The sequence below is a fragment of the Aythya fuligula genome, chromosome 4, assembly GCF_009819795.1.
Source record: "Aythya fuligula isolate bAytFul2 chromosome 4, bAytFul2.pri, whole genome shotgun sequence".
Taxonomy (NCBI): Eukaryota; Metazoa; Chordata; class Aves; order Anseriformes; family Anatidae; genus Aythya; species Aythya fuligula.
The window spans coordinates 49923004-49947765 of record NC_045562.1 but is presented as its reverse complement, the minus strand read 5'-3'; the positions used below and the strand labels follow the sequence as shown (position 1 = coordinate 49947765).

General features: G+C 42.9%; 1 protein-coding gene across 1 annotated transcript in view; it reads right to left on the bottom strand.

Moving 5' to 3' along the window:
- Positions 1-20016, bottom strand: part of TEC (tec protein tyrosine kinase) — a 48600-nt gene extending 28584 nt beyond the window's left edge. Inside the window, exons 1-2 of the mRNA XM_032187536.1 lie at positions 19955-20016; positions 2922-3105 (exon numbers count right to left, since the gene is read on the bottom strand). Coding sequence (XP_032043427.1) covers positions 2922-3059 — 138 coding nt within the window. The 5' untranslated portion in view covers positions 3060-3105; positions 19955-20016. The remainder of the gene's footprint in view (positions 1-2921; positions 3106-19954) is intronic.
- Positions 20017-24762: the final 4746 nt, after the last annotated feature.

Here is a 24762-nt window from a genome sequence, read left to right as displayed (position 1 = left end):
TCCTGAATTCTCTCTGACAAATTCCCATAAAATCAAAATGGAAAAAATGAAGAAAGACTTCAGCTTGGCCAATGACCACACTGGGAATCAAATCCTTGCCTAGAGGAGCAGAGCTCAGCCACCCTGAGCAAACTGCTCCTACTACAGCTGTGGGATCCTCTTGGCTTTGGGTTTCCACGCTTATCTTACCAATCTGAACTTTGAACACTACCAGCCCTGAAATGAAACCAGTCTGTACCTATCGTTTCTCTGTCACATCTTTAAATTCAAGCAGTAAATCACATTTCATTTCAGCAGCAAGCATCCAGCTATTCAGAGGAACTGGAATTACTTTCACCTCCAATGTCTTTTTTTTAATCTTTTACATAAATAACTTCAGCCAGATTATGTATCTGTTTTACCGTTAATACAGATTTACAACTTGGCTTTAAAAAAATAATAACAAAACCCCAACCTTTTTCCATTTAAGTTGCCCAGTGACACAAAGGAATAACTACCACTGTGTGACGGAGATCTTAGACAAGTTTTTCTCAAATTGAGCCCAAGTACTGCTGATTTTAAACACTGTGTGCTCCTCTAAGAGCAGAGCTCATTATTTTCAGACAGTACTCTTCATAAAATAAAATGCTGATTAATGTTTAAAAGAATATAAAATGGGAAGAACAGTGAAAATAAATGGTTTTGAGGCACAGGTAGTAAAGCTGTATTTTATGGCTGAGCCAGTTTAACAACTTGTTGATGTCAACAGTTGGAGCCTTCTGTCCTCCTACTCGACCTGGCACTGCCTCTGGCACTTGTTGGATCCTGCACTGAGCTAATTCAGCTTGTCAACACAGCAGAGCTCTCATCCAGCAAAAATAAAAACAGATCAAGTATCTTTCTGCTGATTAGCAAATTTATTCAGAGCAGTGCAGAGCCCAAGAAGTGCCTGGACCAATTCAAGCAGGTTGAGAGCTGCTGCAAGGCAAGGACAGGAAGAAGATGGACCTGACTCTTTCAGCATCTGGGCTGTGTGGGTGTAATGTATAGTTTCACTCCAACAGTCCTGGTCTCGGGCTGGAACCTTTTAAGATACTGCCTCCACAGCTGAGGACACTATGAGCTGTCCCGCTCCATCTCACTGTGAGCAAAACCAGCACTTTAACCCCTCTCAGACAGACCTGCCACTGAGTCTCCTGGAAGGGTATCTTAGCTGAAGGGTATTAACCTGCAGGGGAAAGGTGATACAGAGTTGGAAAGGGTAACTTTGTGAAGGATAACTAGACCTGCAAAACCTGTTAGTTACATTTCTCTTTGGATTGAATGTAAGATGACACACAAAAGCCTGCAGGACATGTTTCAGAGGGCATCTGAGCCCTCATCTCCTTTTTTTTCTTTTTTTTTTGCCCAGAGAATAAATATATACAGAGAATTAGTTGCATTGTAAAGTCAGTACATATTTTAATGCAGCAGTCAGTGAAAAATACATAAATTTGTATCTCATTTTTAATCTTTGACTGTGTCCAAACTACACATAGAAAATGGCAGCTATAATAGTCCTCTGTGGAGCACAGTAACTGAACTCAATTCTGCCGCAAGCAGAATTAAGAAACAGGAAAACAGGGTTAGCAAAGGTTGGCAAAGAAACGGGGTTAGCAAGGGTTGGCAAAGAAACAGGGTTAGCAAGTCTTAGCTCTTCTCTACGCCCTTCTTTCATTGGAGGTAAGACATCTGACACAAGAGGTTGCAGAGCCATCTCCACTACATTTTTTCATTGAATGGCTTTCTAGTGTGCAGCAAGTGACCTTCTAGCTATCAAAGCCATTTTAATTGCTTTCCACATTGCGACAAATCTGGAAGGTAGGCTCTGTTAAGTGGGAAATGCAGTCCCTCACCACTAACAGCACAATGGGGCACTTCAGAAACAGGTGACCTTAATGAATTTGAGTCTGGAGCTCATTCAAAAAATTCTGGTCTGAGAAACTGCCTAATTTACACTCGTGACTTCTCATATAACTGAATTTACGTAGAATTTATATAGCGATAGGCTGCTAGTACTGCCAGGGATAAATTGTTTCCAGCTTCGGTTCAATTTCTAGGTTGCATGGTCTACCCTAATTGATCCCATCTCTAGTGAGCTTGGTCTGTAATGCATTGCTCCTACCAAATGCACTTGCTCCTGTTTGAATTCAGAAGCCAGTTACTTCCCAGAAGTCAGTTGACATTCTCACTGCCACGTACAAGATGGGGCTGGCCAGCCCAAATTGGAGGGGGGAAGGAAAAAAAATTAAGCCCTATTACCTAGCAAAGTCAGAAAGCTTATTTGAATTTTTTTTCCAGAACTCATGTAAAAGAAGTTTATATATGAACAGGAGCCAGAAAGCAGCGATACCAAAGCTAAAATAAACCCTTTAGTGAGGACAGACCCTACATGAGATACTATGTGAGAACCTACAGAAAGACTAAAGGGCATCCCATTAAAAAGGGGAATATGTAAACTTCTTGCTGAAGCCTTTCAAACACAGTATCTAAGAGGCTGGATTCAGAGAGAATGATGCTAAAAACAGTCAGTAATTAATTGTTAACAGTGAGTAATGCCAGCAGTAAAATTATGCCAAGGCCCTTCAGTTGGAAATGCCCAGAAACAAAATCAGAGAAGTTGAGAGAGAAAGAAATCAGTTCTTGATGATCAGCTGTAAAAGCTGCTTTAACTTGCTCTTGTCATCCTGATTAGGAACCAGTTTATGCTAACTACCAGATGTATTATTTACACCTCTATAAACCTTCATTATAAAAAGAGAAAAGAGAAACAGTAATTCACGATTGTTGCCACCCACCCCATCCATCCCTGACAGTATGATATCCTGTAAGAAAAAAAGCTATTAGAATACAAAAGCACAAAGAAACAAAGGCAGTCTATTGTATAAATCCGTATCGCTTACCTCTGCTCGACCTTCATAATACGTTAACATAGACTTCGTAAGTACAAAAAGCCTCTCTTTGTAGTTTAAGGGAGAAGTCCTCTTCTTCTGCTGCGACCTTTTAATCAAGATCTCTTGTAGAATAGTAGTCATATTCATTTCAGCCACTTGTCACCTCTTGTTTCTAGCCATTGAATATCAGTTCCTGTGAAGATGAGAGAAACAAATTACTGTATCTTTGGAAGATCACAGATCTGTAGATTTCTGTAGTGAAAAGAGCTTCTACTCACAAATGAAACTAACTGAAAACACAGAAAGCTGGAGCTCATCTGAAGCACCTGGAAGTTCACAAAAGTTAATGATTAGACAAGAAAGTTCAGTCATTGCTCAACTGAGAGCTGCACAGACATATTCCCAGGAGGCAAAGAGCCCGTAGAGACAAAATAAAGGGCACTGTAGCCTTTGTCACAGAAAATACAGGTGAGAAGTCTAAAACATGCAACATAGTCTAAAACATGAACATACTCTTCACCACAGTGCTAAACAGACTCCTAATATATATCAAAACTTAAACCATTGAAAGGGAACATCTTGTGAAAAAATCTCCACAAAACTTGGCTCTGAAGGCCCAGGAAGGAACTCAGCACCATCCTTCCCATCCCACCACCAGGTTCTGAGCCACTGTCCACATTTGGGATAGCTTGGGGCAATGAGATTTTAATTAAGGCCCATACATATGTAACTGATTTTTGGAAAAAAAAAAAAAAAAAAAGAAAAAAAAAAGTTTGCTCTAGAAAATTAAACATGAATCAGTAAAAAACATTTTGAAAATTCATACAAGTTACATCAGTGAACATTTCACACAGTGGCTTAGAAGATCTCCATTCATGAAGAGAGAATTAAGGAAGCCCATTTCTCCGAAATTGCTGAATGCATGCCCTCCATCTTCTATTTAGAAAGACTTCAGGTTGACTATCAAAAATCTAAATCGTTTATATTTGGCAGTTCTGATCGGTTGGTAAAGTGGAACTGCTTTAACATTTTACACCGTGACTGATAGCCACAGGATGGCTTTAGGCATGCAAACTGCTACTTCCTTTGCAAGGCTGGCTCCAGCACCCTGCCAGATAGGAAGTGGAAGGCAATTTCTCCCTCGCCTGCTCACCCCTGCCCACCGTGCCAGCCTGTGAGGTGTTGGTAGGAGTGCTTCTGCCGTGTGGTGAAGAAAACAAGGAAGCAGGTTCGCCTGACCCACCAGAGCACCAAGGGCAGGGACCTGGCACCCTGGCACCTCTCCACTGCGGCTCAGACCAGAGCAGCACTGCTGCGGGGTGAAGCTACGACTTGAGGAAGGAACAGCAGCAAATGCTGAAGCACCGGTGACCACAAATATCTCCCATGTGTGGGCGAGGAGAGGACAGGGTCTGAACGCAAACCCAAGCCCTAGCTAAATACTGCACATCTCTATGCCAGCAGGAAAATCTCTCTGACCTATAAAAAAAAAGCTTTTCTTAGCTCTCACAAGGATTACTTTATGCATGTATTTACTACTTACACTACTTCAAAATTCACCACATATACATTTTTCTCTGGGGGTGACACAACTCTGATATGAACAACATAGTACATTTTACAGCATCATACAGAGAAGCTTGAAAAACCACAAGCCTCCTCACGATATTACCTTACAGGAGTAAAGTTTAAATAAAGTTAAATGTAAACACATTCATTTTAGTGCCTCTCCTTTTGCTTTGTTCCCAAACCTTCCATTATTTGTTGTGACAATACATGAAGTGACACCCTTTGCCTTCCAGTCTAACCCTGCCACCACATTTTACTTGGCCAGTTAATCTCTCATATCCATACTCCTACCATTTCTCACAGCTGGATGTATCTGTTCACTGTTTTAAAACATCCCTTCCTTTTCAAGACATATCTCTGCATAAGCTGAAGAATTAGTCTGTGGTTTGCGTGGGACTACGAAGTACAAAGACGTTAGGAAGCATAAATAAAAGATTATGATGGAATTATTATGAACAATCTCTTTTTGCTTTTTCTCTTCCTTTGATGCATGTATACAAATACATCTTGTTAGTCATCTCTCACTTTGTGTTCTTGGGAGGAAGATTGATTTTTGAATTAGTAATTGTCTTTAATGACTCACACTGCCAAATTCTACTTTATTGCCCTTTCAAAAATAAATTGGCAATCTTAAAGGTAATTGCAGAAGGAGACTACCATGAACCAAAAATACAAACACTGTTCAAATAATTAAAAGTCGGTATTAACTTTCAGACCAGCATAAAGCTTGCCAAACTACAAGAGGTCCCATTATAGGCTCTCCCACTCAAAAACACCGCCGTGTTCTCTATAGTACAACTTACTCTTTTGACACTTATGAAAAATGTAATTGCCTTAGAAATTGTGCTCTCAGAAGTCTGCCCTAGAGACCACAAGAAGGATTCAAAATTAGCTATGATTTCAGATCTCAGTACTGATAATGCTAAAATATTTCACTTTACTGCCAGCCCTCTTTGGTCAAATTAACAATACAAAGAAACAAAAAAAAATCCTTTTGACAGAATGTTTAAAAAAAATAAAAAATAGTCAGCCCATGTCTGCATCTGGTTGCTACAAGCATTTATCTACACTGACTTATCACTGCTACAGAGATCTCTGCAGATTAAGACCAGTTTTCCAGGTCAGAAAATCAACCTTTGACTCTGTATCTAGTCACAGAAATCTGCTTTTTCAAGCTAACGGCTCTTGCCACATTTCTGTTTCCTTAAATAAGGCTCAGGACAACTGAACTCTCACCTTTAACTCTGAAAGCTCCTTTCCAAACTTCTTTGAGAAGAACCTTTAACGATCACTCTTACCTCTTATCAAACCTACTCATCACTTCCTTTTCTTCAGCACAGTTTTGGAACTTTTCTGCACTTTTCTCCCCAAATATTCCATTGTTCCCAAACCATTCCTCACTCCATGAAACTACTGCATGACACATTCTTATCTTGTTCCAAACAGCTGTGGGAGTTTCATGCTGCCACCCATCTAAAATTTTCACAACACCTCCTGCCAAGGGCTTGCCCAGTTCCCAGCCAACCGTAGTTACACGACAACAAATAAAATCGAATTTGCAGTGGTGCTGAGTACCCATAATCATGACTGAAATCAGGAAGAGTTACAGACACTTAACCTTTTGTAGGTAAAACAAAACAAGCAAAAAACACACTCAGCCTTAGGCATCAAAAGTCTGCATCAGCTTGCACTGATCGATTTTTATATACTATTTGACTTTAAGGCCAGGAAGTCACCACACACTTTCCTCAGAACAAATAATAATAATAATAAACTGTTAAGATAAATCTGTTAAGTCCATGTTGGTCAAGGTCTACAAAGTACTTTTTTTCCTTGTAGACAGAATTGCTTATGCATGCGACCCATGAAACCTAGTGTTTCACTAGGGAAACCGAAGCATCAAGTGATTAGGTTTTGCAACAGAGCTCCCGGAGTTGCAACACCACTCCTGGAGTTGGGAACTGCCAATTAGCCATTGCAAGCCCATCAGTAAGCACAAGCAACATTCAAACAGCTGAATAAATGGATGAAAGTCACAGTGGAAGCTCTAGTTAGGAGGGAAGAAGTGCATCCCAATCTAGCTGGACCTTCTCCAAACCCAAGGTGTTAAGTAATTGCTGCTTTTCATGGCAAGGCATACTTATCACACCAGTCGTAAAACAAACTTCAAGAGGAAACATTTGTCTATATCTGAAAAAATAAAATCAAGCTGGAGCTCTGTTTTCTAAGTTTACCCCCCTCCTTAATGATGGTTGTAGCATTTACCTGCTTGCTAGTTTGGGTTTTCCTGTGGAAAGTCTTAATACTAAGCTGTAATACTAGTCTTATAAGCTGTAATACTAGTCTTAATACTAGTCTTAATACTAAGCTTAGTACATGGCTGCCAACCACAACAGAGAACCTCTCTAGCAAATGGGCATCCTCAGCTTTCTGTCTTGGGTTTCATGAATCCTGCACAAATGTTCTTCTCAGGTTTGAGGTCCATCAGTCCAAACTGGTAGTAATTCCAGGTCTCTGAATTTAACATTGAAAACTTATCACCTAGTCTACTACATTAATTAAAACAATGCAACATTCATTCATTCACAGGGTTATTAAAAAACAAAAGGTCAGAATATCAAAATATAAAAATCTTAAGTACACAGGTGGTACCTTGTAATGCTGACGCAAATCTGTTACTCTTCATGAATAGTTCTGGGGTTTTTCTTTTTGTTTTGGTTGTTTATTAATTAACTCAATTCACTGATCAAGTTCATAATGTATCCCTGCAAACAGCTGCAGTGGCATAAGTGGCAAATAAGCAGCACACAGCATTTCTGGGTAGAGAGCAGAAACAGCGCAGAAGGAAGAAGAAAAGGAGAACTCCTTACCCTGGTTTTTCTGCTGAAGCTGATGTTGCTTTACCATGAAACAACAAACTGAGTTTCATGTGAATAGTTACTTACATGAGTATTCAGCACGGGCTTATTTGAATAATTACTACTGGATGTACGCAAGGATTGCAAGATCTGCCCTTGCGTTTCAAATGGCAGGGAAGGTTTTTTGCACCACTTACGATATTGCAGATTCCAGAAAATAAAAGACAACTGAATAAAAGGGAACTGTTATTAACCCCTTTTCAAACTGCAAATTTCACAGAAATATGAATACAGAAAAAATGTACTTTAGCGTAACCTGTTATAATTTTAAAGTTGGAATGGTAGTGAAAAATACTGTAATGATATCTGAAATGTATCATATGCCATAAAAAAGGAGAAGTCAAAAATACTTGGATTTTTTTTTTCTCTCTTCTTTTAACAGCAGACTCTCAGAAATCACTTCTATCGTATGTAAACTATTTTTTTTAAACTGACAGAAATGCAATTTTGGGGGGCTGTTTTCAAACAAATTTGAAAAAATTACACCCAAATGTTTGAAAAACCTTCCTCTCTGCTTGAAAGACAAAGTACCAATGGGCTAGTTTTTTATATAAACACACTTTGTGAAAATAAATTTCATATTTGCATGCACTGCACTTAGTTAAAGAAGTAAGCAGGCTACGGGGTAACTCATTGACTCAAGATTTTCCAAGATAAGTATGTGGTGTTACAAAATATACTTGTTCACCTGAAAGCTACTCACGTACACATATAGGAGAATTTCTTGAAGCACTAGGTTATCCTCTCACTGATTTATCATGCGCCTTTTTTCTTTAATTCCCTCATTAATAAATTATTTAGGAAATGAACTTGTGTTTTATGAAACAAAAAATACATTGTCATCCATGATGTAGAAAATGCTGTGTTTTTTTAATTTAAAGTTTTAATTTAAATTACATACTGCTACCTTTGAGTTAGCAACACTACAGAACACCATACGAAGAACAAGGTACTGATCAATTTTCACTATACCTGTCAAGTTCTTCAATTTTTACTCATTCCTCTACAGCTAACTATTTATAGCTTTTCCTATTTCTTCAACAGAAAATCCCTGCAACACCTATAAATTTGCGCTGTTATGCCTTAGGTTTATTCAGATCCAAACCTCTTCAACATTTATAAGTTCTTTGCTGGAAGAAAATAAAACTGAAATTTAGTTTGGGACAGAGGAAAATGGGCAAAAATAAATTCTGAAACATCTGTTAAAGCAGCCAGTTATTATGAGTTTGTCTTGTGATTTCAAAGACTGGAAATAGCTTCATTTCTGAAGAAAAGCAAAACCCACTGCCCAAGGCTTTCAAAGCTCTTTGAATATGAACTTCCTCCCCCTACCTTATTTATTGTGTGCCAAGTGGTGATGGTAAGGCTGCAAGATCTGCAAGCCTGTGTTATTAACACTCTTTCAATGCTTGCAAACAGTTTTTGCTGCTTTTCACCGTCAGCTACATCGATTAAAGTTTAACCTCTACCGTCATCCAACCCCTTATCGTCACACAGAGTAATAACAACATGGCCTGAAAATGTGAAGGTTTATGTGAATAGGGGAAAAGGCTCTTTATATGTATACACATATATAGAGGGTCGTTGTAAATCATTGTATTCATGCAAAATTAATTTAAAATGTATGCAAAGCCAGTTTGATTTTTTTAGGCTTTTATTCTATTACCACATATGTAACGTGGCTTTGCATCACCTTCTGCTCATTAGCATATATAGCACTTAAAGGCTGCCATTATTTTCATAAATAATGTTGCTATTAGCATTCACTACTATTGTCAAATTTTATTCCGGCACCTTATCTTTGCTGTAGACTATGACAAGCTTTTGAGGCAATGCTCCACAACTGAACAGTGCCTCCCACAGAAGAAACCCACTCTCAGGTCTTCTGCAGGCAGAACTCGCCTTTTCTACTGAGAATCTGTGGTTTTGGGCTCACCAGAAGCCATACGCAGCCTGACACAAACTAAAATAACCTGTTTGTCAGCAGGGTTTATTAACTCAGGCTTAGCTATAGTTCCTGCCTTCACCCAGCTTCCAGGCAAGAGCTACGCATATTTGGGTGCCTTAGTGCACAGGAGGACCAAACCTTTACAAGACAGACTTAAACCCAGTTGAGCCTTCTGACCGAACCTCCTGCAATGGCCAGAAAAAATCAGATGTCAGAAAATTAGCAATATTTTAGTTGTCACATGATTGCCTCAGCCATTTCACTGCATTGACAACACTTCAGCATGCTGCTGCAAGCAGTGGGACTACAACAGGCCAGAGGAGGCAGAGGCTCCGGAGATTTGTGCTGCACAAAGGTCTGCTAAGGAATATTAGCTCAGCTTCCTTTCACAAATATAACTGGCCCTCAGCTGACAGATGTAAGAGGAAATGGAAAAGCATGAACAGAAGGGGCAGGTCAGGGTCGGAACTGGGAGGAGGTATGTGCGTGGGTTTTCTTTGCTTTGCATCCTTCAAAAAGAAGCAGTTCTCTTTGTTCTGGCAAGCATATTTAAAGCAAGGTTAGAGAGGAAGATGGGAGAACTACCCCCAGACCTACATGGCACTGACTTGGAGGAGCAGAAGCTGAGAGAGAGCAGAGTACTTACTTCACTTGTAACACACTGGCTACTCCACCGTCCTCCTCTGGCCCTGCAGCCCTGGGTGGACGTTTTGCAAAGCAGAACCGCTGCCTCAGCCTTTCTCCTTAAAGCCCCTTCTGATAAGGAGGGAGGAGGAACAGTAACACCCACTTACTAAAAACACAGGCAGAGATGAGATTGGCAAGGCAAATGGGTGATGCTTGTGGAAAAACTTTTCTTCCTTCTACAGGAAACTGGAGATTATGAGTGATGAAAAAATAAATGTTCTGCTAAATCAGAGGCTGAACCTATTTCTGTTCAGGAATCCTAAGGATCACCATTAAGTAACAGGTCAATTGCTATTGTACACTAAACTTCAAATTTAAGAAAAGCACACCAGATCCATGGGGGAAGGGAGAGAAGGAGAAAAGGAGAGAAGGAGAGAAGTCAGTGCCTGAGGCTGTCCTTTTTAACTGTAGTAAAGGAGTAATTTTAATTCAGCTTCTTCATAATTTGAATTTGATTTTCCTAACGTTACACAATCTCAGGTGATTAAGTCATAGCACAAATAAACTCAGCTTTCAGTATTCAAGGCACACATTTGATATGGCCTAACAGATACTGTAACACATACAAATAGTGACTTGTTTCACATGCAGGGGTTGTCTAATACTTCTTAAGTTTTGCGAACACTGTAAGATGAACTTCAACTAAACAACTGCTTGCTCTCCAATTCTGAAGTTAATTCTCTCTGCTCTCCCACCATACACACTAAGTGACCGATACCAAACTAACTTTCACTAACTTGAATATGATCAATCTTGTTTTGTTACTTAAAGTGGAGAAAGGAAGAAGTAAGCCCTATATTAACCATCTGGCAGCATCTCTCCTCTGGCCCCAGGCCCCTTCATTCTGGAGCTAGAAACAATCTCCTACACACAAAAATCAGCACCCAGCCTTCTAGATCATTACCCATGGCCATCTTAAAAGCTACCAAGAAAACTCAGTCAGTGGCTGGAGGAGACTATTTCTAGCTTGAACACTCTTTTTCAGCAATAAGCCAACCTGAAATACTTCTAATAGGCTGTCTGCTCTCTGCACCAAAGGATTACCACAGCAAAATGCCACTGATACATTTACACGGCACAGCTGAAGCCACAGAAATCTTGGCTTGGCTCTTGGCAGCAGCAAAGCAGTGCCAGCCCAGCACTACCCTGCGCTTGTATTACTTCTCTGGAATTACTCACTCAGGTGCAGATTATGCTGCACCTGCTTCTGATCCTAGCCAGGCTGTTGCCAGCTTCTCTGGTCTGTGCTCCTTCAACAAAACAACGATGAGCCCAAGGACAAACATCTGGAGACGCTCATTCCACGGCAGATGTATAGGTTTCAAAGAATGCCATGAACTGGATTTGTTGTACATTTGGTAAAGGCTTTATGAACTAGAAACACACTTTGCATGCCTCAAGAAGAATACATAGAAGTGGTCTGTAGGGACATCCCACAAGAAGTGAAAGCTGGCATTGATTATTGCTTCACCTCAACCGCTCTCTTTCCCAGGCTACCCTTAAATGATCTCATGCCTTCCCTTACATACGTAGAAGCATGGTGCGTCACGAAGCACCTAGAATTTCTTCAAACACCACCAGGAAATTCAGTGACACACAAGTTATGAAATCCATCTTCAAAGGCCAGCCTTTAGTTAGTCTGTAGTTAGCTTTACAAAAGCTCCAGCTATGCAGTCCAGTGGAGCCACGCTAGACCCAGGCATAACGATCTGGCTGATGTCAAAAAGCTTGCAACTCATCCGCACAATTATTGAAATAAGTTATCTGGAGATGTTCCTCAAAATTAAGGGTTATCTTTCATCGAATCAACAGAGTTTGGTTTTAATTCACGCTGCAAACATCAACTTGCAGTTCTTGCAATTTTACTGCTAGGGAAGCAAGCTATTTACCTAGCAACTGGCTCCTTTCTGCACTCTTTCTGCACTTGTTTTATTCACCAGAAATGTGAAGGAACTTTCTACTTCCTCAGAGATACCAAAATTGATAGCAGGCCATAACTCCTTATATGTTTGTCTGCTAATATTATTTCTAGCATTCCAATCATCAGATTTTCTTTAGTTGGATGAAACTGTCCCACCAGAATCCAGATACAAATCCCTTTATAACTTCTGCGAGATATTTTTTCTTTCCCCCACACTCCCAATGGAAGACAACTCTTAGCGCATGCAGCACAAAAGCCAGCTGACTGCTTTAGCATCTGCAGTGACAGCTATGCAGGCATGCTTGAGCCTTAGCGTATGGGAAAAGAAGCCCAGAGCCATCTGTGATACGCTGGCTACATCCCAGCTAAGCACCACACGACCACAGAAGCAAGGATGTGGCTGGGAAGAAAGAGTTGCAAGGAGGTCCTGAGGTCAGGCAAAAACTACAAACAAGTAGTTGGCTTTCAGGGAATTTGGGGGAATTTTAAGCATGTGGCTTGCAGAAGAGAAAGTACCAGGATAAGCAACGGGCTAGAGAGGAGTGATGGCAGCTGCATTGTTCATTTCTCATATCAAAGCAAAACTGCTCAGGACCGGATGAGGAGGCCTTGAACCAGCTCCAGGGGCGCGATGTTCCTTCCCTCTGGGTTGTGGAAGACCACAATCTACTCTCCATATTGCTAAAATCTTGATCTTAAAATCTTTTGTCAAGTATCCACCCTTCTTAGTCACACATGTAGATTAAAGGGAAGCCAAGTTCAGGTCTTCTCCGTAACAATAGCTGTTAACAACTGTGCTGTAGGAACAAATTTGACCATTCTCTCTCCAAAATTAAAAGCAGTTTAATAAATTCCTATCTTCTTTTTAGTTAGCCCTTTAGTTGCTTTTGCCAAATGCTCTATGAAGAACACCTTCACAGCAAGCTGGAAGGCTGAAATCAATGCATTTCATGGACAAGTTAAGTTATCAGAGGCAAGAGTCAAAGATGTTTGTGAGCAAGAAATTAAGCACAGCTCCTGCTTACACTGTGCACCAGGAGCCATCCCAGTGTTTGTACACCAGCATTACACTTTTAGCAAAATAAAGCATGAAAAAGGCAAACTTGAGGTAAGCATATGTGCTGCTTTGTGGTAAGATACTAGCTATTAATGACAGAAATTTGCATAACATACCTTTTTCATTGTAATGTCTGTTGAATTTAAAAAATATATATACCAGAAACTACACTATGTTTAAACACATTCATTAATAGGGCCATCAATATGAAAAATATGCACTTATATTAATAATTGTTTCTGTCTCTATTTAAAACCAAGCACCCACTGGAACATGCGAAAGCTGCAACGGTGAGAAATAGCTCAGTAATAAGCAGGGGAAATTCAGCTGAAGGCAAAGCTGTGAAATTAACTCAGATGATAAACTTCTGACCTGAACTCACGTGTTGGAGTCCAGGTTGACAAATGCGTACATTTCCCCTGACACTCTTTATTATCTTGAGGCAATACTGTAACATCACTTGATAACTGTTGCTTGTTTGCACCTATTTAGTATCCCCACACCTTCTCTCATACAGACAGAGCTGATAGATCTAGAGCTGGTCACAGCTGTCTTCAGTACACCAGGAAAACCTGAGCCAACAAGCGAGGGGCAGGAAATATTGCAAGTTCCGGTGTCTCAAGTTTCCCCTGCATCATTTTCATCAGGATACGTCCTCTCTGCTACATGAAACAAACACAAGAGTTTGGATTGGAAATGAATGACTGCCTACAGTTCATCTGAGATGCTGTACTACTGTTCGCACATCTGGCATTCACAGCTTCCCAAACTGTGCAATTTTTGCTCCACTTACCAAAACAGTGGTGTTGGCAAGGACCACATTCATATCTTCTGCTTCCAGCCTCTCTCACCTTCTTATGTTGGATGGGTTACAAGGAAAATTTCACATAACTGAAACTCAGATGAAACTCAACTCAAAATTCCCTCACTCTCATTTTACTGAAATGGGACAACACAGCTCTTGGTGCTCAAATTACCACTCAATTGCACTCAGAATTGTAGTAATAATGCTACCAGACAGAATTTCACTTTGTCATGCTTTGTGTTTAGCTGGCATGCGACTCAAAGGACTATATTTACAGCAGCTTTCATTTTCTTTAGTATGTTAACAAAGCCTTTCAGTTTCTGCTTTGCTCTGCACTTGAACTAGGTGTATGTTAGGATACGGATTAAAAAATAAAAAGCAAATACAAAAAGACCTCTCTAAGTAGAATCCACACTGCTGGGTACTTTCTAAACAGGTAACTGGAAGAGCAAGACCTGTTTTCCTGAAGTGTTTGAGGCAGATCCCAAAGAGTTCTACCCTGAACTTATCTGCAGAGTTCTGTTAAATAGTTTAACTTTTACTTACATTTCAGCCTTTTACTAATGAAGTCTTTGCACAGAAGACTGAAAATCCAGGATGCAACCTTGAAGAATGCCTTCTTCACATACAGCACAAGCAACTCTAAAGGACTTTAGTTTCACTGCTGTCAAGTACATGCATAAGTATTGATTCAGGGAAATAATTTCTCACTGAATCTGAAAATCAACGCAACTGAGGCAGTGCTGTCATCTTGTGTTTTCTCCTTCTCCCAAGCCCTCGCTCACATGAGGTGGCGAGCTTCTCATCTTACCTCCACTCGCCTTGATGTCAGCTCTCAGATGTCGGGGTGCTTCAGACAACGTGAGCTAAACAGGGGGCAAGAGCACTCATCAGGTGTAACAAGACATTTAACATCTTAAGGAGTTTTATTCAGCTTAAATTCTCTTTAAGACGTTATGTGACACCATCATTAATGCATGATAGCATTGTACTCCAACCAATCCACCCTGATGACTTATGGCAATGCATAAGAACACTATGGAAAGGGCATCAACAGCAACAGGGCTGCCAACACCCAGTCCTGCTGAGGGAAAGATTACAAGGGGTGAAGGCAAGATGCTGTAAATGTAAAACAATACAGTCCTTTATGGGCTAGCTCTCAGTTTTTCAAAGGGAGTGCCTGCTTCATGCTGACTTCCTGGGTTATTTCTGACTCAAGAGATCCAGAGAAATACCTGAATGAAGCTGAAGCAGTTGTGCTGCTTGCCCATTACTTCAGTTTTTAATCAGACACAGCACATGGCTGCATAACCAAACACTACCCCATGACACATTATGTGCAAGGCAGTTGAACAGAAAGTTGCATTGGCAGTTTGGAAGCCAGGACTCCCAACACCTGAGTGCTAGACTTCTGCATGTTGAAAAATGTTCTTTTTATTAGCTTTGCTGGGTACAGCATAGGCAGCCCTTTTACTTCCAAGAGATCCCGAAGTCTATTTAAGATTACCAGTTTTAAAGGACCTGCCATGGGACAGAGAGCAGCCCATTCAGCTCAGCTCAGTTTACACATTCAGAGGTCGTCTCCCTGAATGGGATCCCACAGCCCAACATGGGACAGGCCCTCTCTCTCCTTCTTCCACTCTGGGACCAGGAATGGCCATGGTTTGGTTTGTGTCTTCAGCTGGAAGAGGTGCTCATAATCATGGGGAGGGGGTGACAAAAGCCAGCCCCCGCACAATTATTCCTTCCCCAAGGATGTGAAGCTTGAGCCTGTGATATAGAACATGCTGCAATTCACAGGGCAAGCAGTAACCCTAGGCATGATGAATTTGAAGCACTCACCTCCACTGTAGCATAGAGAAGCTGACAAAAAGACTTTCACACAGGGCTGTCTAGGAGAGAGAGTCACGAGAGCTGCATTCAGCTAAAAACAAGGGGCAGTTACCACGTGTATCTGATGATGGGTTATGTGGATGTCTGGGGGGTGAAAGAAGAAGTCTTCTTTTGCTCAACAAGCACCCATGGCCAGGGGCAGGTCCCAGAATAACAGGGCAGGGGCCAGCAGGCCCTCTGGCGGTGCAGGGTGCCTGTGCCCTGCCCAGGTCATGGTGCAGGATGAGCACCGCTGGCTGCTGCATGCAGACAGTTTTTTCTGCCCTATATTCAGGTGCAACCAAGGCGTAGATCTAACGTCTTCTTACGATTTAATCAGATCACAGCTCATAAAAGGCACGGGGCTGAGCAAAACCCCTCCTGACAGGAAACCCTCCTGTGACCTACTTGAGCGTGCAGGCAGTTGTACCTGACGTGTGGCTCAGTGGTACCCAAACACCCACCGATAAGAGAAACTTGACCAAGGAGAGGTGGGAGTGCCAAGAAAACCCTTAGCCCAGGCTCCACATACCCCCAGCATGCTGCAATCTCCTTTTTTTTCTCTTTTTTTTTTTTTTTTTTCCTGTGTTTGTTTAACTTTGCATAGAATCTTCACCCTAAGAACTGGGTCGGCACACCCCAGCTGGCAGCCTGCTGCTTCCCCTAGGAAGAGGGAATAAAGGCCAGGGGCATCTTTTCAGCGTGGTGGTTTTTCTTCTCCTAAATATTTGGGTGTTGTTGAAAGGGAAGACTTCTGTCAGGCAACATCATTCTTGCTAAGACAGGTGACTGCTGCCTGTGATGGGCTGAGCTATTCCCAGGAGGTTGCTGCTACTCTTTCAGAGATTTCAGGATCCTGTTTGAACATAGCAGACACTTTGCTTGCAAGAAACTGACCTCTCCATCATACTTCTGAGTTTAGGAAACCATAAAAACCTGCTTTCCACCCCTCCCAAAGCATCTCTTACGATGAGACCCTTCTCCCCGCACCTGTATGAGAAGCCTATTTGTGTTTCAAAGTTTTATCTCACATGGATATCTCACATTTTCCTGCCTCTGCATCCTGACTCTGAATCACAGCCCATGCAGCGGAGCGGAGGCAGGGGATGACTGAGAATTGCCAGAGCTGTAATTGCCACGGGGCAGTGCTCAATCACACGCCTCTGCTCCCCAGTTCCTCTTCTGTCCCATCAGACAGAAAGGGCATGTGTGTCCACCCAGATGTTGGCTTCGCTCGCCTACACACAGCTTTCTTTGCTAATGCATTTTCCTTTAGAAAATAACCAGAGAAAACAACCAGAGTGTTGCTCTGCCTGAGGACCAGCACAGTAAACTGGGGATTTGCCGTCATAAGTAATACCCAGTATTAGCAAAAATACATTTCTTGAGAGCTAATTATTTGTTCAAATGAATTTGAGATTGCAAATACAATCTCACTGGTTTTTGGAGAGCTGTGTCCAGTTCTATCAGTGACATACTTAATGCTGAATTAAACCCTGGCCTTGAGCATTAAGGCAAGTTGGGAAGTCCCCTCTGCAGTGAGCACACTGCAACCTGTGCAGCAAGGGTCCCTCCCTTGCATTTCACACAACGGAGAAAGCCACAGCAAGCCACTTAAGAACATCACTCCCTGACTTCCATGGTGCAACGACTGACTGACTGCTGCTGTCACTTGGTGCACAATTATCACTACCTTGGCTAAAAATATATGCACCTACCTAATAATTAAAATATCTGTAGCACAAATGCAAAGCATATGATAGATGTCCTTTAGAAGCATGTACGTTCTTTGAAATATACCCAAAAAAAGCCACCTCAGGCCTTCTTCTCAATGCTAACCATTAGTCTTCTTCATCCAAGTACTGCTTTCCATATCTTTTGATTTTTATACCAGTATTTTCTTATTCTGTTTCTGCAAAATACCTGTTGTAGACTGCTACAACTGATTCTTTGGCAGATGCAAACTTGTCTTTTTTTAAAGCACAGCTCCAACTTCAGCAGTGAAAATGTAATAGGTTACTGAAAAAAAGTCAAAACAAACAAAAGTAGCAAAACATCTTAGAGGTCAATGGTTAATAGAGGCTAAAGACATTTTTTCCATGATCTTTGCGTTGACAGTCAGAAGCACAGAATTCCATTGTCTAATAAACAGAAAATATTTTGCATATTTGGGATATAAACATTTGTATAAAAAGTACACCATTCTGCACCTTATCTTGTGTATTCAGCATATAAGCTAACACAACATAGAGGGAACTAATCTGCAACAGGTTTCATCTACATTCAGTAGAGGGGGAGATGTCTGGTGCTTCCAAGCAATTCTGTGAAATTAAACACTTCCCCGTTATTTTAACCTTAATCACAGGATACCACACTATCACGGCACTTCTGAATACAATGTTGTTTCAGGGCAAGATAAAATAATATACAGCTAACATTGTTTTATCAGCTCTATTTTATTTTTCTCCATTTTCAGCCATTGTAGGCAGTCAGCCAGGTTACTGGATCCATCGCAATGCCAAATTCACGGGCATTCGGCTAAGAACTAAAATGTAACATAACTCAGGCCATAATTCTAGCTGCTTCACAATCCATGGATTTAGAAAATTAAACTCTACAATAATATCCAAAAGAAGAAGAAAAAAAAAAAAAAAGTGTTCCTTAGGTAACTTTTGAAAGGCTAACAAAGTCAGGTCTGGCAGATGAGAACTTGAGTTACTTTGCAAAGAAGGCCGAAGCTGCAGTATGGTCTACCTCTGAATTCCAAATCTTTGTCTTTCATTTTCATACCTGTGAGATTATTGCATTTTTTAAAAGAGAGAGAGAGAAAGGAGGGAGTAACCAGGTGCCAAATATAACCACATTTGCCGTGGTTGCAGCCGGCAAACTCCCATAGGGATCATTTGGTTCGAAACACTCAAAGTATTCATTTAGAAATTTATCAAGTCATGCAAAGCACCCCTTCATTCAGGAATAAATGCAGACAAGCATGGCTATCTCACCAGGAGCTTTAATGTCTTACAAGATGAATTTTGCAATGAAAACCTGGAGAAATGTGAAGACTACCAGAGGAGAGTCTGACAGCAAGCGGGCTCTCTCCCCCTGCAAACCACAGCCATCAGAGGGCTACGAGAAGCAGCGGCAGAGCTCTGGAAGAGGGGGACAGCAGGCCACCCTGCCACACGCCCCAGGAGACCACTCAGCCTGAGAAGGAAGAGCTTTATGGGAGCTGCTGCAAGGACAAACCCTCTGGGGAGGACAAAGCCCAAAGGAGAGCCGCTGTGGGGACGGAGCAGGGAGGACAGCCTAGGGAGGGAAGGCAGCGCGGCCCTCAGCTGGCGTGCTGAGGAGAAAGGGGAGCATGTCCCCCCTCTCCTGGAGTAATCATCAAAGGGTAGCTGGGGGGCTCTTTGCATGGGCCCTGCTCTCCAACAGGCCAATATAGCCTCGATACTTACACACCAGCCATAAGCAGCAACTCATTTTTCAGTAGGGAGTTCGGAGAGAAATTAAACAGCAACACCTCACCCCGGAGCCACACCGTACCGAGGGTACGGCACAGCTGCAGCATTTAGTCCAGACTGAAAATGAAGGGCCAAGAAGCAAGCAGTCCCAGAACTCGTATATATCTGTATTTCTGCTGCGGTCAGTTTTTACATATTTAAGAAACACTCTCGCTTACTTGCCTGCACATCGCAGATTAGCATTAGTTACCACGAGACCTACCCGTCACTCCAAGCAGCGAGCTGGCGACCAGGGCTGCCCGAAAAGCTCAGCTGCCGGCTCCAGTGATTGCCAGCTCCGTCCTACAAGAGCCTGGACGGGGTGCCCGGGAAGAAGCACCCAAATCTGGTCACCCACCGCAGCGGCAGTGCCCGAGCAGCAGCCCCCGGCAGCGCACCCACCGGGGAACTGCTGGGGTGGCTGCACCCACACCGAGCTAACCCTGCCTTCAGCCAAGCGCTCTCAGCGAAGCACAGCAGCTCCACGGATGCACTGCAAAACCCGCAGCAAGTCACAGCAAGGAAACAAACAAACAAACAAAAAAAAAGTCCCAAAACAAGGAAATAGCGAAATCCAAAAGGATTCCGCAGCCCGGACGGCGCTGCCTTGTACCCCACGAACGCCGCCCATTGGGAGCGAAGGTGCAAAGCGCAGCGTGTGCCACAGCCTCCCCCTGGCACCTGCCCGGGGGCACCCCAAAAAGCCCCCACGGCCCCTCGGCGAGGGGCAGAGACACGGCGGCAGCCCCTGCCCTCCCTTACCTGGGTCTCCCGAGCTCCGCCACCGCGGAACGGGCCTCGGCGCCGGCGGCGCGGAGGGAGGCGGAAGGAGGCAGGCACCGCACTGCGCTGCCCCCTCCGGCCCCGGCGCCTCCTCCAGGCGGCGGCCGAGGGAGGCGAGGAGAGGACCGGGCAGCCCCCCTCGGGCCGGGGCAGGTGCCGGGAGTCCTGCGGCCGAAGGGCTGGGCTGGAGGCCAGGCGGCTGCTTGAGGCCGGCTGGTGTCCCCCGCCGAAGCGCAGCCCCCGGGGTGTGCGAGGAGGTGGCACCCGGGTCGCTGCCTCGCCTGCTCTTGCCCCCGGCCTGTGGAAGCTGTCAGCCTGCTCAGTCCCACTAACAAAACAAAACAAAACAAAAAAAAAAAAAGTATTAAAAGTTCAGTCCCAATGCATCTCTGTAGTTTTCCAGTGGCAGCCCAGAGGAAAGCGAGCGGGGCCTATGCTGCTCAGGAGCAGAGGGTTTTGTTGTGACTAGTGCATAATGGCTGGATCAACACAGATGTCTTTCTGTTCAGTGCAGAGGAAATGACTTACAGAGCCTTTGTTTTCACTTGGGGGATTTCCTCTAAATTACACGTTTGGCGCTGTGGCCATGCCCGTCACACTCCCTCTGAGCCCAGGGAGTTGTGGGGCTCCATCCCTAGTATGGGGCATCCCTGGTATAAAACACCTACGGCCACCTCAGGGGGACCAGACCCACCAGCCCGCTCTCACCACCCTCCCTCCACTCCATCCCTGCACGTTTGTGGTAGTGTGCACTCAGGTGCCCATGCAGACCTCTCTACTGCTGCCACCAATGCCATCGGGTTTGCAAAACAGGCAACTTCTGCTGCATTTTTCAAGCACCAGCAAAATCAGCTTCTGGCGTTGCCAGCTGCTGTGGCAGGAGAAAAGGGCAAGACCAAACAATTGTTTAAGGAGGAACTTGGAATAGCTTCACCACATAAGGTGCCATTTTTGAGCTCCAGAAGGAAGTTCCATCTAGCCGAGAGTGGTTATGATCATGCAATGCCACCAGCTTTACATCAGCCCTGAGACTCCATCCCAGAGCTGCAGCAGCAGCAAAGGGATAGGAGAGCACATCTCTGTGGTCCAAAGCATACACCTACTGTCATGTGGAAACTTCTACCACAATGGCAAAGACTTTAGAAGGATGGTGGGATCAAGGCAACTACATGATGACCCTGCTTCTGAGGATGGGGACACACTTCTGCAGGACTGAAGAGAGTTGCTCATTGCCTGAACACAGGTTAGCTGTGTTGGATGGAGGCTGTGAGAGCAAGGGAGAGAGCTCTGTAAAGGCTGGGTGGCAAAGATGAGGATGTGCCTTCAGGAAACTCTCTGTTAAATGCACACTGAGTACATGCATTGAGAAAAGGCTATGGGAGCTTGGGAGCTTCTTACGGCTTGGTGAGAAGGGCAGCACCACGCACTTGGATTTCTGCTGCAGTTTTGGTTTCTTGTAGCCTGTATGCCTTTATTATAGTTAAATAGAGCAACTGGTGTGATTTCATTTTGAGGGACATGCCAATCCTTGCACAGTGCCAGGGCTTGCAGAATTACAGTGCGAAGACCTTTGCGTCTTGCCAGAAGTGTTTTGTTTTCCTTCCATTCTTCATAAATTTCTAAAAGCATCCATAGCCAGGGCCACTAGCATGTCCTGATATAATATATAAAGCATAAAGGTACTTTTCAAATTAAAAGCTTCTTTTATACATCTATATAAATTTTACAGCCAGAAGGGGCTGAAAAAAAATGCAGAAAAAGCAGCAAGTTGTAACCAGAAATGATTTCATTTCCCTAAAATTTCACATGCTGAAACGCTACACAAACAGTGCAGTAGTGGGGGAATGAGAAAAGGAGGGGACATTTCAGGGTTTTAGCCTTGGTTCTACTTCCAGAAGAGCTCAGCGTTGCTTGCTGTTTCCATCTTTTTCTCTTTTGCCTCTTAGAAGTTCAGGAATCCTGTGGACTGGGGTGGTGTAGCATCCACCCCATCTCTGGGCTGCAAGGATCAGAGCACATGCTGTCTGAGCCTTTTCTTTAGTAAGCCCCTGGGTACTCAGTGAAATGAAATAGCATAGTGATCTTGCTGTGTTTTGGATTTAGGGCACTTGGCATCCAGAGGAGTTGATTTTTGCTCTACTGCAAAGGAGGAACAGTGGTGAAGTGCTGGTCTGGCAAAGTGCGCCTCTCTAGGAGGAAGTCTCCCCTTTGGAAAGGATGGAGGCTTATGAAATTTCAGGAGAAGAGAAAAATTACAGTCGTTCACTGTCTGGTTTCCATATCAGCAAGTGTGCTGTTTTTTTTTTTTTTTTTTTTTTTTCTGCCTACTCTTTCTCCAGAGCTTCTCCTTTTTGAGAGATTTTGGGGGTGATATTTCCATTACATCACTGAAAGTAACTCTAAAGAGCAGCGTGAAACACAGACATACCATAAAACATTTTTTCTTGCAGTCAATGTTGTTGTCACATGAATTTGTGGCCTTGCGTATAGGTGGGTGGAAAGATCAGCAAAATAGCTGAAAACCACACGGAACATGTCTGAATAAGCCTTGGTTAGGAGAAGAGAAACCAGAAGGCAGGATAGCCATGGGCACTCTGGACAACCAGCTTGCAAGGTGGGCTATGGCTTTCTGGCAGCCACTTTGAACATGTATGGGGAAGATTTTAACTGGGGGATGGGGAGCAGGACTCAGAAACACAACGAGTTTACACCAGCTAAAGATGTCTTCCTTCAAAATGCCCACTAAAAATATATTCACGAAGGGAATTCAACTGGGAAGGGATGGGGAGAATAAATGTGTGAGTAGACTTTAACAGAGAAGATAACTTTCACAGCTAGTAATGCTGAAGTTAACTAGTTTGCAGCTAACTCAGATAGGTTGAAAGGAACTTAAATTTTTGTTAGTCTTACCTACCTTCACACATTTATGTCTTCACATGAAATTATCATCTAGACTCCTCCTAACGAGACAACTCAGGACTTTTAGAGCCCAGATCATCTGACTTGTTGACTCTGGGATGAAATGAATTGCCCATGGGCAGGTTTCTCCCTCTCTCAGTTAATCACTAAAGGCATGATAACTAGATATTTAGTGCATTTTCATTGTAAACTTTTGAAGCTAGGGAAGATTAATTTATTTTTAACATGCCTTCCATTTTAAGCCTACCCTATGGAATTCTTTACTGCAACCTACTGTAGTAATATCTTCTACACCATTCTACTCAGAAACCAATAGCAAAGTTCCCCAAGAATTTCCACATTGGCTCAGGCCAAAAGTCTCCAATAGAGACTAGCACTTGACACCTAAAACCAAGATGTAGTTAGGTCCTAGGGTAAGGCATTGTAGCTCTAGGTAAAGTCTGCCATGAGTTCTCTCTAGCTCTGAAACTTTGGTTTTAACTTCCTTGCAAAATATTTTCAGTTTAGTTTTGGCTATTAAAACTCTGGATATTCTTATTATCCATGTATCAAACTTCCTTTTTAATCTTGCTACTTGCTGATGCCCATGGCAATGTACTCTGTGGTCTAATTGTGCACTTTACCAATGCTATTTCCCTTCCAGCCTTTTACGTCATTTTGTTTCTATCCGATCCTCTCTGTGAAACAGAGAAAAATATTTTGTTCTTCTACCTAGCCAAGTTCGGGGAAAAAAATATCAAGTACGGTTCAGTCCAGGCACAATGTGTATCAAGGGAACAATAAACCAAGAGTTTGTACTACACCATGAGACGGAGCCTGTGTTTTGTCCCAGCCCTTGCTAATAGAACACATGTCAGGACTCCATGGACGCCAGGGAGCCCTGTTCAGTTCCCTGGGAGCCATGGGGGATATCCAGAGGGACAGCAGGACAGGGCCTCACAGCCAGGGCCCGTCCCACCACCCTAACAGGGAGCAAGGCAGGCTTGGGGTCAGCCAGGTTCAAGCAGATCGTCACATTCTGAAAGAGGAGGAAAATAGACTGTGAGCTCCCAAATCCTTTTTCCCTTTCTCCCTGAATAACCATTTGTTCTAGAGTCTCAAAGTCAAAAATGAGATGAAGACCTCTCTAATTTTACTTCAGTAGCCTTTGAGCATCATGATGCAATATTTCATTACACAATCACAGTATTTCCCCCACTTCTCTGTTTCTTCCTCCACTCATCTGCTTCCTTATTCAGGATGAAGAATGTTTACAAAACAATAAATTCTACAGTCTTTTCCCATATCTATCTCACAAACAGCCCTATGCTTTCATTTTTTGGTGCATTTTCTGAAGCTTACTGAGGAAGCATTTGATATATTCACAGGATTTTCTGTGGCATCCATCACTACAAATGAGTGGAATGGATCACCTTCAACCTTCAAGAGAGGTGATACGAAGTGGTTATGGTAAAGGTCTGCAAAACCCTGAATGGGATGGAGAGGGTGAATAGGAATCTGCTGCTTACTGTCTCTTCTGATTCAAGAGCTAGAAGTTCTCCAGTGAAGCCAGAGCTAGATTGAAACCAAACAAAAGGAGATGGTTCATCAGGCAGCAATCAGAAGATGTGTGGAACTCTTTGCTTCACAAAGGATGATATGGACAGAGTAAATCAGATGGGTTTCAAGAGACACCAGTCAGATGCTTAGAAGAGAAATCTATTGAGAATCACTAGACAGATGCAATACCTCAGATCCAGGAAACATTCTGAGACTGAACCTTGAGGAATACTTGTATGTGGTACCATGTAGGCTTGCCCTGTTCTTCCTTGCCCCTGGTCATCCATCTGTGGTCAGCACTGGAGGCAGGATGCTGGGCTGGGAGGATC